Source organism: Lepidochelys olivacea, assembly GCF_965140295.1.
Source record: "Lepidochelys olivacea isolate rLepOli2 genome assembly, chromosome: 3".
Lineage (NCBI taxonomy): Eukaryota > Metazoa > Chordata > Testudines > Cheloniidae > Lepidochelys > Lepidochelys olivacea.
In genome coordinates, this window is record NC_140413.1 from 206912968 (window position 1) to 206933989 (window position 21022).

Sequence of the window (21022 nt, forward strand, 5' to 3'; positions counted from 1 at the left end):
AGCTGGGGGGGAGGGGAAGGGAGGGCTGGTTTCACACTTTTGGGGGAGACAAAGCAGAGGATAAAAGTCCAAGTGTTCAGTACCTAAGAACGCAGGGTGGATGGATTTGGGGAGACTTGGGACTGGAAGGGTTGTTGGTCGTACTCTGTAAAGAGTAACTAAGCTGGTGGAAGCCAGGGTGAGACCTTGTGCTTGTGGACAAACTACGGGCATCAGGGGATCTGAATGAAAGCTGCACAGCATAAAGGCACCCAAAGTAACAGAGCAGATGGTGACTAAACCCCTTACTGGTTTGAGTAATCCCCAAAACATCACATTGGCATAGTGGTTACAGGAGTGGCACCCCAACATCAGCAAATCAAGGTTTACACTCCAAACACTTGCAAAACAGACTCTAACAGATTGAAAAGTGAGGGAACGAAATACAAGCTTACGGTTTGTTATTTTTCTTTACTTTGGGATAAAAGAAATACAACAAGGAAAGTGGAAAATGAGCCAGTTAGAGTTCTTGCATGATCAAGCTAAATATGAGGGGAGGGGTGGGAAATCAGTAGTGTGAAAAAAGAATCTTATTTTAAGCTGCTACTAAAATATTTTTTTTAGAAGTGTTTCTTCTTACCTATACTGTGGAAATGCCATCGATAAAATATCCTCTCAGGTAGCAGTTGTAATATTTTCTGCAGAAAACAAAACTAAACAGTTAACTTTTCCATAATAAATTAGATCATTCAGAGAATCTTATGGAACAGTTGGTGTGTCCCTCTAAGCCAAACACGAATTAAACAATACAAAAATGGGCACCTAGAGTAACAAGGATTAGTGTCCACTATTTTACTTTCCCTAGATATTTAGAGTATATATCATGTTCATTAACCACAATTGTAATTACATTTTAAAAAGGATCACCGTCAAGGAATTTTTTTTTAAACTTTCCATTGTTTTAGAAAGGATTCACACCCTAATATTTTAGAGCATAAACCAACTTCTAACTGAAGGAGTTAGAAGAAACTTTATTTATGGACAGGGTATTTCAAAACTGCACACTTATACGGTCTTTTGAAGCACCTGATATTGTCCACTGTCAGAGCCAGGATATTGGCCAGATCTGAGCAAATGTTACACTCTATGGATTAGAAGGATAATGAACTCTTGTTTAAACCACCTAATGTTGGCAGATCCACCAGTTCAAGCAGCCCTAGGGGAACTTTCGTGAGTACTCTTACAGAGAACTGATTTACCTGCACTTTCACCTGCTGAGTGGAACTGACCAGAATCGCACACAGTTACATTAATTACTCCACAGCAGATGCAGTTGGCAAAGCACTCATGTGGAATAATATACAGTGGTCTTCCTCTGTAGTTTTGGGAGGACTCTCACAGAGGAAGATCAATGCAAGGAAGAGGGAAAGTCTTGACCACAATCTCTAACTTTGGTATTTTATATGGTCCCAATAAAGCAAAGCAATTAAGCACATGCTTAAATACTTTGCTGAATGGGGGCCTATAATCTTGGTAGGAAAAACAGTTGGGGCCATCAGATTTTGCTGTTTGCCAACCCAGTGAATTATAATGCTACAAAGCAATTTGTATGAATCACCGAAACTTAATTTTGATGTTTTTACATTTGGCAAAGAAAGCTTTTTTCCTGACTTTTAAGTGTAGTGCAAGCCAATGTAGCTAACTTGCAATTCAAGGTCTTTTTTATGAAAGTGCATTACAGGCTGATATCCAACAGAAAGATAACTCTGGCAAGTAATTGCTAGCTTGTTGCTGCAGAGGATATAAAAGGATCAAATTAATACAAAACAATGAATATGGATTTCTTTTTCTTTTCTGAAAACTTTTCAGTTCTGAGCAATGGATTTTAAGAAGAGATTAAGAATCCAAAAGGCAAATTAGTTTTAACACTAAATTTTAAAGGTCAAATAATTCTCTCTAAAGAAACTGACAGTACTGTTGAATCGTCACACAAAACAATAGGAACAAACTTTCACAAAACTTAAAGCACCACCAGTTCTTAAGAAAAACTACATGCAGGATGCAAAATGAGTGACGAGTAATAACATAAGCAACTGTGACCCACTTCTTGGTCTTTAAAGATAAAGACTCATAAGAGGAATTAAGGCAACACAGCCAAGTAGACAACCCTTAACATTTTAGTTATTTCTTCATATAAGGCCAACAAGTGAGCCATTATTGCCATTGGAACGATATGCTCAAAAAATGGATTACGACAGCATAAATCTGTTGGAAAACAAAGTGTTTCAGAAATTGTATACAGTACTCCAATGACAGTCTCTGAAAATGGAACATTCTTTCCTTCACAGCAAAAAATGATAGTCATGGCAACTTCATAGACATTGAGAACTAGACCTCAGGTCATATCAGTTTTCTACAGCAGCCAGGGTAGGGTAAAAGTCCTCTACAACCATTACCATGGGAGTTGTCCCATAGTCAGTATTAAAAACCTTCTTATAGTTAACTCAGAAGAGAAAGTAAGTCTGGGATATCCCTTCTATGTTCCTCATTGTACTTTGCTTCAACAAGTCCTTCCGTAGGCTTTCACCTGGGGCTTACCTTGGTAGCAGTGGCTAACAATAATTATCTTGAAAATCACATGGCCAGATGTCTAGCTCTCTGTCTATGGGCAAGGTAAATGTGCTTGGAATGGAAAGGATCTGACTGGCTAAAAATGAGATCATGATTAAAAAATTTGGGGGGTTACCTGTTAAGGACCATGTTTCTGCCAATCAGATTGCAGGATATACAAGGATATAATAATTATCCATCTAAGTATTAAAATACTAGGAGATCTGCACCTTTCAATACTGCCTTTGACATTAATCATCTAATCTCTGTTTTTTTCTATCCTAAATTGTGAACTTTTCTTTTTGGTTTTCATTCTAAGTTTTACAGTACTACATGTACCAAATGTGAAGAATAAAAAATCATGCTGAACTTTTCATGCATTCAGATAATTGTTAGACACACAATATATTGTAAATGCAAAGTGCACAGTAAGAATTCATGGCTTTTAAGAAGCACAAATAAATTTGCTACTAAACCTGAATGAACTGATGGACCTTCAGAATGTATCTTTTAAAAGGGATCCAATGTGGAAACGTTCAAACTTTTTTGTATTTATTATAAATTGACAAAAAAAAAAAAACCACAGCAACAGACCACAAGGAAATATATCAAAGTATTTATTTCTATTTATGTCTCGGGTATAATTTCCTCTAAAAATCACTCGATACCCAATTTTTTATACCTCTAAAATGGGCCAGTGACCATTTTCTGTACCAGAATATTTCAGGACAAACCTGTTAAAAGACCGTAGATGACATAAGATTTTAAAATGCACTATGCTTGCTCTACTGTACAAAGAAATGTAAAATGTTACGCTGTAAGGCAACACTATGTAAATGGGTACCCAATGAAATACAGGTAAATTGTAAATATGACTTCCAATAGCATGATCGTTTGCAGTACATGGCATAGTATGTTAGTCTTATAAATATATGAAATTCTCCATATTAAAGTATTATTAATAAATGTCTGAATATAATGTGATGCACAAATTGTGTCAAAAACATAATATAACAACTTCAGATGCAGAACAAACAGAAGTAAATGAAAAGCAAACAAAGAAATTGCTTCCATGGAAATACTTTCATTGAAAAACAGTGGGAAGAACTATAGAAAATATAATATACAATATGAAAGCAAATTGCTTCTAAAAACTAGTGTTTTTTAAAGGGTGGACTGTAAATGCAGAATACTGAAGAATAATTAAACTTGTTGTAAGATTATGTGAAGAATACCCAGCCAGTCAAGGACAAGCACTCTGAACGTAGCTTATTCGTCCACCTTTCAGCAACCCCAAAATCATGACTCCATAATTTTTGCTCTACAAGAAGCACCAGCATGCACTATGTTGATGAGACTGCAAACCCATTAGAAACCTCACTGTAGCATACAACCCAGATTACTGGAGGAAAGAATGTCAGAGAAATGACTCTTTCAAACCACCAGGGTTTTGCAAAGGTTTATTTTATGTGTGTGACATGATTCCTTTACAAGGTTCCTTTATTTGCAGTAAGAAGTTAAGTGTCCAGTCGCTTGGAGGTTTCTGTGGGTTGCAGGAAAGTTCTCAGAATGGAAATTGTAAAATGTCTCATCTCCAGATGGGTCACTGACTCAAATAAATAAAGGTTACTTACCTGTAACTAGAGAGCTTGGAGATGGCTCTGCATATTCACTTATGGGTACTGAGCCAACCTTGGGGAGCCTTATGGTAAAAAGCTCTTCTAGCAGTCAGCTAGAGTGTTCCCGCACCCCCATCTCACCCCTCCCCTCAGCATTACAGCTTACCAAGGGCGATGCTATAAAAGGGGTGGCGCATTCTCACCACCCCAGATCCGTTCACTGCAAAGCCAAAGACACAGAATGACAAGGACTTTGAGAGGAAGGCAGATGGGAAGTGTGAATATGCAGACCCATCTCAAAGAAATGAAGGTTACCTTGATAGACTGATAAGAAGTGCTGAAAACTAACCTGGAGGTGGGGACAGAGTCCTAGCTGAATAGAGACTAAAGCACTGCCTTACCGAATCTGGTGTCCATCCTAGAAGTCCAGATCATAGTGCTTGGTGAAAGTATGTTGCAGCCTTGAATATTTCAGCAACCGGCATTTGCCTAAGACAGGCAAAGGAAGTAGCCACCAGAGCTCTTATGTGGTTGAATTGCAGCAAGTAAAGGGATTTTCACTAGCATGGAGCACTCAGTGACATGTTGTTTAATCCACTGAGAAAGGGTCTAGGAAGAAACCATATATTCTTTGTGGTTCTTGGCATAAGAAAAACAATATAGGTAATTTACAAATACTTTTAGTTTTGTCCAAGGAATAGGCAAGAGCCCTTCTAACATCCAAAGTGTGTAGAACTGATTCCTCCTTATTAGAGTGAGGCTTAGAGGAAGAAAAAAAGGCAAATGAATGGTTTGATTGATGTGGAAATCAGACACTACCTTAGGTAAAAATCTGAGATCAGGTCTGAGAACTACCTTGTCTGTATGAAAAGAAATGAAAGGTGGGCATCATTCACTCACTCTCCTGGCTGATGTGATAGCAATAATGAAAGCTATCTTAATAGCTAAATGGAACAGAACACTCAGCCAAGGGTTCAAAGGGCGATTTCGCCAACATCATATTGCGATCCCAAGAAGGGATCCCTAACGAAGGAATACACGTTTGATAAACCTTTCATATAGATCTTTTAACTAAACAATGAGCAAACAGTGATCTACAGTCAGACAGCGGTATGCAGAGATGGCTGCCAAGTGAATCTTTAATGATGATGGGGATAACCCCTGATTTTCTAAGTACATGAGGTATTCCAGAACACAAGGAATGGAACCAGATACAGGAGAATCAGACCACCCCTTCATCCAAATTCGAAATCAGAACCACTTTAGATGGTAACAGTTCTGGTAGACTGTTCTTGCAATTTAATTACTAGATCCTACACAGATGAAGAACATGACTACTCAGCTGTGCCATCAGGTGAAGAGATTGTGGATCCAGATAAAAGATCCTGCCCTCCTGCTGGAACAGGACATCTGGGGACAGATGCATGAAGACTCCACCAGACAGCTAAAGGAGATCGGTGGTTTACCACTAACATGACTAAGCCAAGGCAATGAGCATCATCCTTGACTTATCCTGAACCTCTTCCTTACCACTATCTGAAGGTGTGGGGGGGAAATGCATATATCAAGCCCTTCCCCCAGTGCAAAAGGAAAGCATCCAACAAGGACTGACTGTCCCTACCTTCTCTATAACAGAAGAGGCGACACTTCCTGTCGACCCTCACTGCAAACAGCTCCACCTCCGTGGACCCCAGTTGACTAATTTAGTCTAAACCAACTGATCCCTTAGGGACCATTCATGCATCCAAGCACTGTCTCTGTTGAGATGGTCCATGACTATATTGTTTTGCCCTGCTAGATGCAAAGTGTTGACAAATACACCAATCCCATAAATGTATGGCCTCTGTGCACAGAAGAGTGGAATGGGCACCTCCTTGCTTGTTGATGTACTACAATCACTAATGTATTGTCTGTCACTACCTGTACAACCCTCTCTTGCAGGTGGGAGAAAGGAATGACCTCAGAGCCAGATGAACAGCTCTTAATTCCAAAACACTGATATGCAGGGATCGCTCCTGAGAGGACCAGTGATCTCAAACTGTCAAATGACTCAGATGCGCTCTCCAACCCATGACTGACGCATTTGAACTCACTGTCCAGGATGGACCCAGATAATTGAACTGTACATCCCTGAGCACATCCATTCTGACTGACTACAAGTCTAGGGAGACTATGATATTCTGCGGCATGGTGATCAATACCTGAAGGCTGTCCCAACTTGGCCTATAAACCTGAGACAACCAGTGCTATAAAGGTGTCATTCTTAGATGGACAAACAGAGTCACTTATGTAGTGGCTGCCCTAAGACCCAGGAAAAGTTTTACTCTCTGGGTGGGACATTGGTGGATCCTAAGCATATCAAGCCCCAGGCAAGAATCTCTTCCGCAGGCACTGGAAGATGATGATCCACAAAGTTGTGGAACTGAGTAGCGTCCTTGGAAAGGGAGAAGGCTGAAGCAACCCCCCACATGTTCATCTGGTGATAAATTGAGCTCAGTTCATTTCCAGATGCGCCTGATCAAAGATAGGACCTATCTCCTCATCTTGTTCCTCAGATATGGTTTTAGGCATCACTGTCAGTAATGTCAACAGATCTGTAGGAGTTAAATCAGAAGATCTCTAGACTGCCAAATCTTTAACAGACAAAACATTACCACTTAAATCACTTGGAGAGTAACTGAAAGGCTCCTAAGGTGGCCTCCAGTAAGACCACAGGCCCCATGATTGCGAGGGTCCCCAGCAACTAGGGTTCAGGAATATGCCTGCTGGAGGACAACCATAGGAGTGGCACAAAGAAAACTACAGGTCTCTGTATTCTTTTATCTTCCTCCTGGTAAGGATCCAGGTCCAGATCCGATATAGAATACAGTGGTGGTAACAATGGATTCAAAGGGAAGAATAGAGATTCAGCTCTTTGCAGAGACCCTGCAGGGTCTTAGGAGGAGGAAGGAAAGTGTGAGCCAGATGAAGACCCACAGCCTCTTCTGGACTCCTCTGCTTAACAGGGAATGAGCAAGACCACCTGGACGACTTGGAACTGAGGAACCAGTTTCCCCCACTCGGAACTGAAGAAGCAACTAGAGCTGGCAGGTGAACCTGGGCTGTCACAGTGACAGAGCTCTCTGGAAACGAGGATGTAGCCAGGGCTGACCCAGGAGCCAACATCAGATCCAAATCCCTTACTACCAAAGACGGAACAAAGCTCTGCTTCAGAACCATAGCAGTCTTGTCGGAATCAAGCAGATCTGACAGTTCTGATGCACAGGAACCAGCTCTGGTAACACGAGCTGTTTTGTCTCTATGCCTCTTTTTCTTGGCACCACAACCAAAGGCTCTGGTGGCCCAGAATCTGACACACTGAGCTATTCCATTTTCCTGGATCCAGAAGTGGATGTCAGAACCAGCCCCAGTCCTGCAGCCACAAGGGTTCTGTCAGGGTTGGATAGCTAGGAGGCACAAAGTATGGGCACTTCTTTTGACCTCTCTTTTGGAACCAGGGCAGTGGGATCTGACCACATGCCCCTCAGTTTGGGCATGTAGCCTCAGAGGCTTGACTGAGGGAGCTACAGTAGCTGAGTCCGACCCCGACACAGGTTGAGATTTCTTGGAATCCAACAGTTGCTTGAAGCTGCTGGTAGCCACACGGGCTGAGACTAGTCGCGTAGGGCATGTCTTCGCTAGCAATGTTAAAGCGCTGGCCGCAGCAGCACTTTAACATGGCTGGGTAGTCACGGCATAGCGCTGGGAGAGAGCTCTCACAGCGCTATAAAAAAACCACCTCCACAAGAGGAATAGCTAACAGTGCTGGTGCACTGTCTACACTGGCATTTTACAGCACTGAAACTTGCAGTGCTCAGGGGTGTGTGAGCGAGAAAGTGGCAGCGCACTAAAGTGCCATTGTAGACAAGACCTTAGACCTATGATCCAAGTCCAGAGGATCTAGCCTCAAAAATAAACAAAACCCCGGTCACAATCAAGGTTGAACAGACAGTATGTAGCTTGTGGTCCAAACAATATCAAACAAAACAACTGTTTCACTTGAAAACAGGCTGGGGTTGACTTTACCACCAGGTGATAACCCAGGTGCCAATGAATTTCAGGGTGTGTCTCGAGCCAACACTGATTAGAAATGGTACAGAGGAGTCTATAATACACATTGTGAAGAGAAAATTCAGGTTCTCAGTTGCATGGGACAGGTAACATGAAAAAAAATACACCTTTTTGTTTTTCCCTGGAAAATGCATTATTTGGTAGAGTGTCAAGGTTCCTCCCCCACTCTGAACTCTAGGGTACAGATGTGGGGACCTGCATGAAAAACCTCCTAAGCTTATCTTTACCAGCTTAGGTCAAAACTTCCCCAAGGTACAAAATATTCCACCCTTTGTCCTTGGATTGGCCGCTACCACCACCAAACTAATACTGGTTACTGGGGAAGAGCTGTTTGGACATGTCTTTCCCCCCAAAATACTTCCCAAAACCTTGCACCCCACTTCCTGGACAAAGTTTGGTAAAAAGCCTCACCAATTTGCCTAGGTGACTACAGACCCAAACCCTTGGATCTGAGAACAATGAAAAAGCATTCAGTTTTCTTACAAGAAGACTTTTAATAAAAATAGAAGTAAATAGAAATAAAGAAATCCCCCCTGTAAAATCAGGATGGTAGATACCTTACAGGGTAATTAGATTCAAAAACATAGAGAACCCCTCTAGGCAAAACCTTAAGTTACAAAAAAGATACACAGACAGAAATAGTTATTCTATTCAGCACAATTCTTTTCTCAGCCATTTAAAGAAATCATAATCTAACACATACCTAGCTAGATTACTTACTAAAAGTTCTAAGACTCCATTCCTGGTCTATCACCGGCAGAAACCAGCATAAGACAGACACACGGACCCTTTGTTTCTCTCCCTCCTCCCAGCTTTTGAAAGTATCTTGTCTCCTCATTGGTCATTTTGGTCAGGTGCCAGCGAGGCTACCTTTAGCTTCTTAACCCTTTACAGGTGAGAGGAGCTTTCCCCTGGCCAGGAGGGATGTCAAAGGGGTTTACCCTTCCCTTTATATTTATGACATAGAGGTAGGGCTTTTGGTAGATCCTTGCGTTAGAACAGCCTTTTTAGTCACGATCATCAGCTAGGGAGAAGTAAAATGAATGGGAAGGAAAGAACGCAAAGTGGTCCTGGCTCAGAATAGCCTTCATGTCTGAAACCTTGTGATAAAATTAAATTTAGGACACATCTGACCCACATCACTTCCCCTTCTCCTCCACTGCTCTCAGCAGTTCAAAATCAGAGATGAAAAATTATGCATTTGGAGAAAAATATTAAATCGAATAACAGTGATCAGATTAGTGAATCATCTGCATAGTCCAATCCTGAACACTTAGCTGAAGGGGTCTTCCAATCTATGTAATTATCTGAGGTCAATCATATCACAGCTAAACCACTTTAAAACTGTGCAAGTTATTAAGAGAATGGATATAAGTAATCCAAGTTAACTTAGCACACTTTGCTCCTGGTGCATAGGAAATGGTTCACAAAGTATCTGAACTGCTAAATGAGGTGAAAAACACAAATCTAATTCAAAGTTAAAGACAAACTCTTGTGTTATTAGTGCTTCTTGTGCCTATGTATTACTGGGTCCCAAGATAAATGTGTTACTTTACATATTAACATTAGGGAAGTGAACTCACAATCAGCCAGACAACCACCCATATTTGTATTCCTGAGAATCCATTCTTCACTCTCTCCTCTCCCACACAGTTATAAGAAATGTATACAGCCTTTACTGTGAAAGCCAAATGACATTTTCTTCCACTCCAACCTCGATTCTTAGTTAAACTGCTGTGAATTCCAAACTGGCTATTGACATCTTGCTTGTAATTTCACAGTAAAGTAATATGAAATATTTTAAGAAATCCCAAAGTGTGAAATAATATTACTTTTTCCAAAAAACACACAGATCTATTTAATGCTTTGTGCTTTGCTGCATCTATATGGTAATCCATTATAGCACACTTGAAATAGAAATTAGGTATTACTACTGATCAACACATCAGGGTATCTGTCAGTTCTTTTAACTGATTATCCATAGTTCTTTTTCTTCTGGGCTTACTGCATGACTAGGAATAATGTGAAGTTTCAACCTTAGTTTATACAGGATGCTGCTTTTTGAAAGAAACACTTTTGTTTTTAAACTCAGTTTTCATTTTGTATGTGTAGAAAGAATCCTATATCTCAGATTATTAGGGTGAATGCATCATTTTTTAGCAGATTCACAGTCTCGATTAATAATGCAGTTTCTGGGGGTGAAATATGAAGATTTCATGGTTCTATTTTCATAACTTTATTTAGCAATATAGGGTTGGAAACCTGCACCCAGTAATGCCCACTACCCAGTGCTTTTAAGGGTAAAAATAACTCCATAAAGTAGCTATCCATGTGGAAGGGGAGAAAAATCCTTCCTGATCCCAGTAGGTTTCCAGCTTACACCTTTAAGCAAGAGAAATGATCCTCATAATTGTCTTAACTTATACAGCTATAACTGCAGGTGGACTGAAACACACTGTGCTGAATGCCTTACTAAAAAAAGGCAGGGAGTGAGTGTATTCTTGTTGACTGAATAGGGAAAGAAAAAGGTGTATGCCAGTGAAATAGAGATGGTGTCAGTCATGGGTTACATATCCAGAAAGCAACAAATGTTTGATGCAAACTCTCACATTACAGGGAAGTCTTATTATTCAGCTGGTGAATGGATCTGCCCTGAGCCAACAGAGATCCAGGGAAGCTCTTCTACTTGGCTATGTGTGAGTGCTGCAATTTTGCTGGTACCTGTAAGCAAAGATTTGGACCTTTAGTATTAAAGGATTCCAATGGTAAGGCCCATAGCAAATTAGGATGTAAGCTATTATTCACAGACTTAGGAGCTTGGTTGAAGCAGTGAGAGGCCACCGAAGTTAGGATGCCAGCAGCAGCTCAATCTAGATTGCAGGATACTCTCTTAATTACATCACAGGCAAACATTTAAAAGTTCTTGAAGCCAAGTGGAATGTGTGCCCAACCATGCAACTGACTCCTTCATGCTCCAAAGAAGCACCTTAAAATTAATATTTTAGAAGTGGAACATAAACAGCATACTGCAAATTTTACAACAGAAAGCTATCAGAATATTTTAAGGGCACACTCGGGCAGATATGTCTGAATGAACCACAGTCATGGTAGACAGATCCTTAGAAGGTACGGAACGCCCTTTCCCCTGCGTAAGAGAGAATCAACACTCATGAACTGAGGAACTCCCTCTAAAGGTCGGAGATATAGTGATGAGAGAAAGGTAAGAGAAAGGAGAGAAAGAAGATATAGCGAGGAGTGATGGTAAACAATTCCATTATTAAAAATAAAAACTGCTTAACTTGCGAGGACCAACAACAGACTGAAGACCTACCAACCTGGCAAACTTTCACATCCCATATGCCAGAGTAAGCTCTCATACAGATATAGGAGAAGCAGAAAGCAGAGTTTCAGAGGCTCCCAGAATAAGATATGGCTGAACAAGAGAACACAGAAGACTGGAAGTCTTACTCTGGCCCCATTTTTATGGGAATAAAAATAAATGGTTTGTCAATGCTACAGTTGACTATTTAGGTTTGAGTCAAGCTGTTTAAAACAAAATATTGCTAACATACTGTATTATGTATGAAGTAGTACTGCATTGAGATTTTTACATATGGTGAGATGATGTAACATTCATGACAGTCTCACCATAGTCCACAGGTGGCTGAAAATTGTATAATTTTAAAATATATTTATGCTAGTTATGTAGCACTGAAAGGAACACACATTCTCTTGAAGAGTGTTGGTCTTTGGGGTTATTGGTCTCACCTTAAATATACATTCTCAGTGAGTATTTGCCTGATTGGCTGACGCTTCTCAGGTGTATCCAGGGTTGTGAGACACCTTGCAATCACCTTCCTTTAGTGTGAGGAAGTCTTCACTGGACCTGTTATGGATCAGTGCCCTAAAACCACCAGCCTCAAGCAACACAAGCACTACCTTCCAGGCCTCACTCACTCTGCAGCAAGAGTCACGCACCCCTAGGTGCCGACTCCATGGGTGCTCTAGCCCTGGAGCACCCATGGAAAAAAATTAGTGGGTGCTTAGCACCCACCTGCAGCCAGTAACCCCCCCCCCTCCTCCCAGCACCTCCTGCCCACCGACAACCCCGCCAATCAACTCCTTTCCCTGCCTCCTAGTGCCTCCCGCCTGCCACGATCAGCTGTTTTGCGGCGTGCAGGGGGCTCTGGGAGGGAGGGGAAGAAGTGGGGACGGAGCACGCTCGGGGGAGGGGTGGAACTGGGTGGGAAGAGGTGGGGCAGAGGTGAGGAGTTGGGAGAAGGGGTGGAATGGGGGCAGAGCCTGGGGTGGAGCGGGAAGAGGGGGGCACAGGTAGGGGTTTGGGGCAGGGCTTTGAGCATCCGCGGGGCCCGCAGCAAGCCGGCGCCTATGCACACGCCAACCCTCATGTCCTATTAGCATCCCTCTAGAGCACTCAGCCCTTATTCCAATGAACACGGTCAGAACTTTCAGACTCACTATTCCCAAAGGAACGGTACACACCAGCTTATAAAATTCAACTCAGGATCACTCTACTCAACACATAGCACTTAGAGATACATATAGTGAAAACCTGAATAAATTTATTATCAAAGAACAGAGATTCAAGTGATATTGGAAACAAATGGTTACATATAAAACAAAATTATAACATTCTCTCGAGCTTAAACTTAACCCACATGCATTCCCCTATTTCCTACAAGATAGCTTACCCCGAAAGACCTTTTCCCAGGAATTTTAAGCAGTTTGGCTGAGACCCCCTTCCTATAAGATCAAGCTCACTGGCTGCCTGTCCTTAGCGGATGGAATCCCTGGCAATTCATCTGCACTCCAGATATAATTTCAAAAGGTCATTATCTTACTTCTAAACAGGATAACCCGTTTTTGTTTTTCCCTCCAGGCCCTGCAATCTCCTGATTAGCATTTAGCTCAGACTGTAAATGGGCATCCATTGTGAACCATATAATACTTAATTTGGACATGACCAGCTACAGTGAGGTAAACATCATTTCCCCTCTGCCTGCCAAGGGCATATGCATCATCTTTCTATGACTTGCCTTAACTCACAGTGCTAGAGAACATAATTTTCAGTATAAATTTATAACTACATATTTTCCGTATATACATCTGACAATGTGGTGACACAGGCTTTCATTAGAGACCTTACCGGACATTCTTTGGCAGAGCAGAAGGTAGAGATCAGACTCTTATGTATACCTGTGCCCTCTGCCAGTTGGCATCAAGAGGTCCTTGGGTCACACAGACATCTTAACATTTGTTTAATTATCTTGTTTGCTGTATATTATTTACACTACATTTTCCAAAAAAGGATGTGGGTGACCTATGTTCCATTAAGTTCCTACTATGACTGTATGCACAACCTATGTGCACACACAAGTGAATTTGTTCACAACGACACAAATAAATTTAGGACATAAAAGTGTATATACCTATTCCATTCAGATTCTTAAACCACGCCCATCAGAATGGCATGTGTGTACCATACATTCGTATCCTTGCCTTTCTGAAAATATGGGCCTTTAAGATTTTATATCTAGACATATTTCTAAAGAGCAATAATTAGTTCTAGACTGAAACAAGCAGTACTGTATAGTATGGGTTTGTGTAAGTTCAAATATTTTTATTCATTATGCTCTTTGAAAAAGAAAAATATATACCCTCATGGGAAAACCAGCATAAAAACTAGATCTTTCTGCAATATAATTCTTATAATCTTTTGTCTTCCTGAAAGAGTTGGCACTTATAAAAGTTAGGAAACTATGCTTTTGTGTTTAAAAACAAGTAACTGCAGGGATTTTGAAGAAAACTATCTCCAAGCTATGCCACATACAGCACAGTACAATTGTCTAGCAGCACTAAGGAAGCAGAAGGCAATTTTCTTTTCTTTGTCTGAAGCATTAGATATTGGCTGTTGTCTGAGGTAAGATATCAGAGGTTCCTAAGTATGAATGGCTATAAGAGAAATCAAGTTCTCTCAAAATCCAGTTGTCTCAATTACCTACTCTGGCAGTGAATGCCACAGATTACTATATGTTATGTAAGGTTACATTTATGTAAATATAGTGCTCATAAAAGGTGCATCATGACCGAGTTCAGCCTTAATGAGTAATGCCTTAATGAATAATGAGTAATGCCTTCTCTAGTCACAGAAAATTACAGCACAGACAATGTATGAGCGTCCTGAAAATATTCTGTTACTTCAACAGGGAGTGACCATCGAGGAAGAGAGGGAAATTCAGTCTTCACATTTATCCAGTCTTTAAGCTCCATGGTAAGACTGTGAATAAGGGTGCTAATTTATTTCAGTTGTGATGGTAATTGATACAGAACCACTGGGAACTGGACTGAGGCCAAAATCATTTTACAGAAGATTCCAGAGAGCTGAGGTTTAAATCCTTACATTTTTTGTTTAGTCATAAAAACTTTCCAAGATAGTCATTGTGAACAAGTATTGATGTCTGATGTTATTGCCTTTTAATTTAATAGTCTTTCCCCCTTCTGATTGTTTCATATTCATTTCTATATTAGTTTTAATTAGATATTAGGTATATAAACACTAAAGCTGATGTGCAGACAAGTATTCCAAATTAAAGCAGAAGCAGCCTTTTCTATTTGGAACTAAAAAGGTTTTATGCTTTCAAACTATTTGTGGAGAAGGGAGTTACTTTCTTTTGTTTTAAACAAACACTAGGTGTCACTCTAAAACAGTAGCAAATACCACCAAAATATACTGGAAAAAGTAAAAAAAAATATGTAAATCCCCTTCCTCAATATGTTTATTGATTCTTAAACTCAGTTAGCCCTCAGCACCTGTATTGAGGATGTTTTAATCCTAACTAATTAACTACTTACCTAATTAGAAGAAAATATTGGGAAAAGCTTGGCTCCTGCTGAAATAGGATTACATATGGTAAACTAAACAACCAATTAATTTCATCTCCTATGGCTTGAGGTATGAATGTTTAATTTATCGGCATTTACACTGTTTTCTCTGTCCTATATTCACATTGAGGTATCCTTTCGTCTATGAGTTAAGAGCTCCTTCCAAAGGACCATTCTCCTTTGTGTGTTACTTTACGAACTGTGTAACAGAGATAATGAGTGATAAACTTACGAGTAAAATGGGTTGTCATCTTATTTCCAACAGATGACCATTATAGAGCAGGTCACTCCTAGTTTTATGGAAATATCTTATCTGTGGATTTCCTCTTCCTCATGTTGTTGATAACTTATACAATACATATTCCTGAACGGTAAACATCTCAGTAAGTCTTATCCACCAATATCCTTTGATTTCTATTAGCTTTCAAAATTTTTGGTTCTCTTTCAAGCCTTTAAAGCCTTGTTTCAGTAAAGTACATAAGCGCATGTTTAAAATTAAGTAAATGTAAGGCTTTTAATGCATTTTATTCAGCAAAACACAACCATGAAATTTAAACACATGCATAAGCAATTTGCTGAATCGGGACCTAATTCTGTTATGTTCATAAAAGTTACTGTGTAATATTTTTCTATTTTACGCAGTATTTTGTCCTAAGTATTTTTTTTTTTTTTTTTTAGTATTTGTCACCCGTACAGTGCCTTGCATTTTTAAAATTAATGTAGAAAACATGAAATACTAACATACACTAGCTGGGCGGGTATTAGCTCTGTTTCTTGAGTGGAAAAATAGACACAATTACTTTTCCAAGACCACAGAGTAAATTAATATAGATTCGAGATTAAAGCTCAGGGAGCATCTACCTTCTGATGCCTTGCTCAGTCCACAGTGCCTTCCTCTTACTCTTCGGGGTGGGGGGAGGGGAATATTTTTCTGCTGTTGCCACTGAAGAGCTAAAATAGCTATACAATACCTAACATGACTCTGTTGCGCCTCATATATAAACTTAATAGCTAAATTCCTACTGCAGATTCTTTTATTAGTGTTAGCATAAATAGCGGAAAAGGTAGCTTGATTTTCAGATTACAGGTTGAAAATGAAGTGTAGCAAGTTAGGAAAAAACACCACAAAATTCTGGAATATACAAGTCAAAATATAAGAGACTGAAAATTCCAGATTGCCCAAACTCTCATTTCATAATTTTTTTTCAGATTACAGACACACATTAAGATGATCAAGTGTTTTTGTAATTGTTTATAATCCTAGTTTATTGGCAATTAAAATATAGATGCATGTAAGACAAAAGATGGAGTGTTTCACTGATCCTTGCTCTGTAAGAAGGAAGATCAGTACGCAGGAGTTAAGAACAACCTTAATTAAATTTCATTTTAAATTTTTGTATTGAAGAGTCTTTTCTTCCTGGTTCTAGAAAATAATCCATTACTAATGCCATTTTGAGTATAAAGTCAGCACTGGAGAAGTAGTTCCCAGCTGAAGACAAAAATTCACTTCTGGACTAACATCAAAGAAAGACACTGCAGTCTCAAAATTGCTTTTTTAGCAATACTAACAGGGAAATCAATTACAGCTGCTATATGCTCAGCACTTTTGAAAATCTGGCCACCTCTTTAGGTAGCTACAAATGGATTTAGAAACCTAATTTTAGATAGTCATTGCTATCTGGGACTTCATGGGCAGATTAGGATTATACTGTGTGATATGGCTTCTGGAGTACACTAAGAGCACTTTCACTTTCTGCTCATACAGTTGAGACTCATCCACTCCAGTAGCAACGTTTCCTCCCATCCAAATGCACTTAAGCAGCCGCTCTAATCATTTAAAATTATCCTTTAAATAATCTTATCCATTACAGTTCCATTCCTCTTAATTTAATTATTTGGCTAATCTCTCTGCCACGCCCAGTGCAAAAGGCAGGGACCACAGACTAAGTGCTGATTGCGGGTTTGCGGTTATGCGAAGAACAAGGTTCTCCATTGGTTGTAAGCAAAACAGATCTAGACATACCAACAGTTCAGCCCTGCATTTAACACAGTCACACACCCAGATATCTCTCAACCTCTTGTATTTTTTTTTTTGTATCAAGATCAAGTATTGCCATCAAAATGGCTGCCCCAATTTAAAAAAAAAAAATGAGTACAGGCTAAATAGCTCTTATTACCCGTCTAGTAAATTTAAACATTTCTTGAGGTTTCATATTGACATGGAAGAGGAGGACTCCATCTGTTGTTGTCAGGACACACATCCCCGCTATTAGTGCCTTGAGTTATACATTTTTAAGCATTCATATTACCCCTCAGAAACAGCCAACATGTAATAGAATTTACTTTGCTTAAGCAAACCTTCCCTCCTATCCCATGACTACTTGCTTTGCTTAAGAGCCTCTGTCACAGGATAGGAGAGAAAGTCCTCTCCTGGATCAGTAACTGGTTAAAAGACAGGAAACAAAGAGTAGCAATAAACGGTCAGTTTCAGAATGGAGAGAGGTAAATAGCAACGTCACCCAAGAATCTGCACTGGGGCAAGCCCTGTTCAACATATTCATAAATTATCTGAACAAAGGGGTAAACAGTGAGGTGGCAAAATTTGCAGATGATATAAAATTACTCAAGAGAGAGTGAAGTCCAAAGCAGATTGCAAAGAGCTACAAAGGGATCTCACAAAACTGGGAAACAGGGTAACAAAATGGCAGATGAAATTCAGTGTTGACAAATACAGAATAATGCATATTGGAAATAATTCCAAATATACATACAAAATGATGGGGTCTAAATTAGCTGTTACCACTCAAGAAAAAGATCTTGGAGTCATTGTGGATAGTTCTCTGAAAACATCCGCTCAGTGCGCAGCAGAAGTCAAAAAAACTAAATGTTACGAACCATTAGAAAACGGGTAGATAATAAGACAGAAAATATCAGTAATACCACTAAATAAAGTCATGGTATGCCCACACCTTAAATACTGCGTGCCGTTCTGGTTGCCACATCTCAAAAAAGATGCATTAGAATTGGAAAAGATACAGAGAAGGGCAACAAAAATGATTAGGGGGATGGAACAGCTTGCCTATGAGGAGACATTAAAAAGACTGAGACAGTTCAGCTTGGATAAAAGACGATTAAGGGGGGATACGATAGAAGTCTCTAAAATCATGAATGATATGGAGAAAGTGAATAAGGAAGTGTTATTTACTCCTTCACATAACATAGAAACCAGGGGGTACCTGATGAAATTAATAAGCAGCAGGTTTAAAACAAACAGAAGGAAGTAGTACTTCACACAACGCACATTCAACCTGTGGAACTCTTTGCCAGGGGATGTTATGAAGGCCAGAAGTATAACCGCATTCAAAAAAGAATTAGATAACCTAATGAAGGATAGATCCATCAACAGTTATTGGCCAAGATGGTCAGGGATGCAACTCCATGGCCTGGGTGTCCTTAAACTTCTGTCAGAAGCTGCAAGTGAATGACAAGGGATGGATCACTTGATAATTGCTCTGTTCATGCCCTAGGAAGCATCCAGCATTGGCCACTGTTGGAAGACACGATACTGGGATAGATGGACCATTGGCTGACCCAGTATGGCTTATGTTCTTAATTTAAATACTGGATAAAAGTGAAGCCTTCTGCTTCCTACATAGACAAAAGGAGTTTTTCCCACCAGTGTAGTTAATCCATCTCTCACTGCTGCCTGCAAGGCTGAATCCTGACCCTACTTCTTTGTCTTCAAGCATTCTGCAATCTGCCACTGTCAGTCCTCTCAATTCTTCTCAGAATCATTTCCTTGTATTTTTGCTCGGTCTTCTCAGGGAGTCCCAGAGAAGGAAGCACCTTTTCTCCTTTTAGTTTTCACACACTGAAAATCTTGCTGTGATAGGTAAAATGAGTTTACAGGGAAAATCCCATTTACATTTTTGTTCTCTTTGCCTTAATTCTTCTGTTGCTTTCCTGACTCAAACTTTCAGTGAAGTCTTCAAATACTTTGATTTAATGACCTCAGAAACAAAAGTTCTTTTTGCTCTTACATCTCCTATGAGTCACAGGATTCTCTCAGCTGTTAGTAGTGCATCTTAATAATTACAACTCTAGAACAACTTCCAGTTTTTGGGGGGAGAGAGAAACCGGTCTCAGAGCTCCATCAATAACTATTTCTGCTTTAAATTCAGTGCATCTTAAAGCTCTGCACCAGCAGAGGTGGTTTTCTTTATTCCAAAATTTTCAGAAACTCTTTATTCTCATATTATTTCTTCACTAAGTCAAGACATTTCTTGCCGTCTCTTTTCGAGCTGCTTGATCAAAGGCGTGAACATTCAGGACTGCATCAGTAGCTTCTCCAACTCCATGTTGCACAGTGTGCCCACGCTCTAATCTAGCTGGACAATTTTAAATATTTTTCAGGGCTGGGAGTTTAGTTTTAATACTGTTTGGATAGCTTTAGCTCCAAGGGAAATAATTGCATATCAGTTTAACTGCTGGAAGTCTGTGCATGTTTTTCCACTTTTAACTTTCACTCAAAGCTGCAGATCTTCAGAGGGTGGCAGGCTAGCACCCTGTTAAATACTTAAGAAGTGGAGGGACCATCTTTTAGGTTATGAGAACTGGGGGAGGTTGTTAATGGAAGCAGATTCTGTAGCCGCTAACTCAAAATTCAAGTTCAAACAGTCATCCTCAGTGGGTCCACCTGACTGGCTAAGGATCTACAATTGTTAAAATTTACGCCTAGTCTATACTTAAAAGTTAGGTTGACATAGCTACGGCACTCCCAGGTGTGAAAATATTCACACCCCGGAGCACCGTAATTATGCCAACCTAACCCCTGGGATAGACATGGGTAGGCCAACAGAAAACCACCTTCCATTCCCATCGGAGGCATCTACACTATGTTACCACAGTGGCACAGCTGCACTGCTGTAGCTGAGCCATTGTAGAGCCTGCATTCATGAACATGGGTCTGAATTACAAACAGGATTTCTGAATAAGGTATATATAGCTAACCATAGTTCCAGCAAAAAATAAATCCAGGCAGGTCAAACAGCTGGTAGACATTTCTTGGTCAGAAGTGGAGATTGATTTGATTTTTAATTCCAGAACAAAGTGGGGTCATCCCAATTTCTCCTGTGACAACCTACATTCAAATGAAGTTATGGGCTTCCCATGATTTTGTAAAGAATTCAGCATGTGCATTGGAGTACTCTATACTGGTATATTTAGCCTCTTTTCACTTCCTTGAAGTGAATATGCAGTGTGTATGTTGTCTCTCCACCTGAAGTCCAGGAAAAAGGTGAACTTAGTAGAGTTATTTGAGAATGTTTTTAATCCATGCTAGCTGCAGGATCTTATTCATATCCCAGGAATTGAGAAGAAGAATAATTCACATCTCAAAGCTATTGTTTCATGCTGTTTACAGTCAGTCGTTAAAACTGATTTTTTGCATGCCAAAGTAATTTGCACCCAACCAAAGCCTCAAAACTTCTTCCTCCCTCATTGGTCTCCATGGATCTTGATAGCCTTAACACATTCTTCCGTTATGTGTTTGTACCACAATGGGGTTCTGGGCCATGATTGGAGCTCCTACGTGCTACTGTGATACAAACAATAAATATATCGTAGACCAGACATCCTTATCAAATTCACACAAGCACTTTCAAATGAATATCAAGCATCCCATTTCCCCCCCTCCTTCAGCAATGTAGTTCCCCTTACATGATTTTTCCTCACTTGCCTTCACTCCCTTAAGCTGTGTTAAATGTGTTAAAAAAAAAGATGTATTAAATGACATGTTAAAA

The 21022-nt window shown here is 39.9% G+C and overlaps 1 protein-coding gene across 2 annotated transcripts in view; it reads right to left on the bottom strand.

Annotated features, from left to right (window-relative positions):
• RALGAPA2 (Ral GTPase activating protein catalytic subunit alpha 2) overlaps window positions 1–21022 on the bottom strand; it is a 299634-nt gene that overhangs the window by 256551 nt on the left and 22061 nt on the right. For both annotated transcript variants that reach the window (XM_084624472.1, XM_084624471.1), the window contains exon 4: window positions 620–677. In XM_084624472.1, the coding sequence (XP_084480598.1) occupies window positions 620–677 (58 nt within the window). The remainder of the gene's footprint in view (window positions 1–619; window positions 678–21022) is intronic.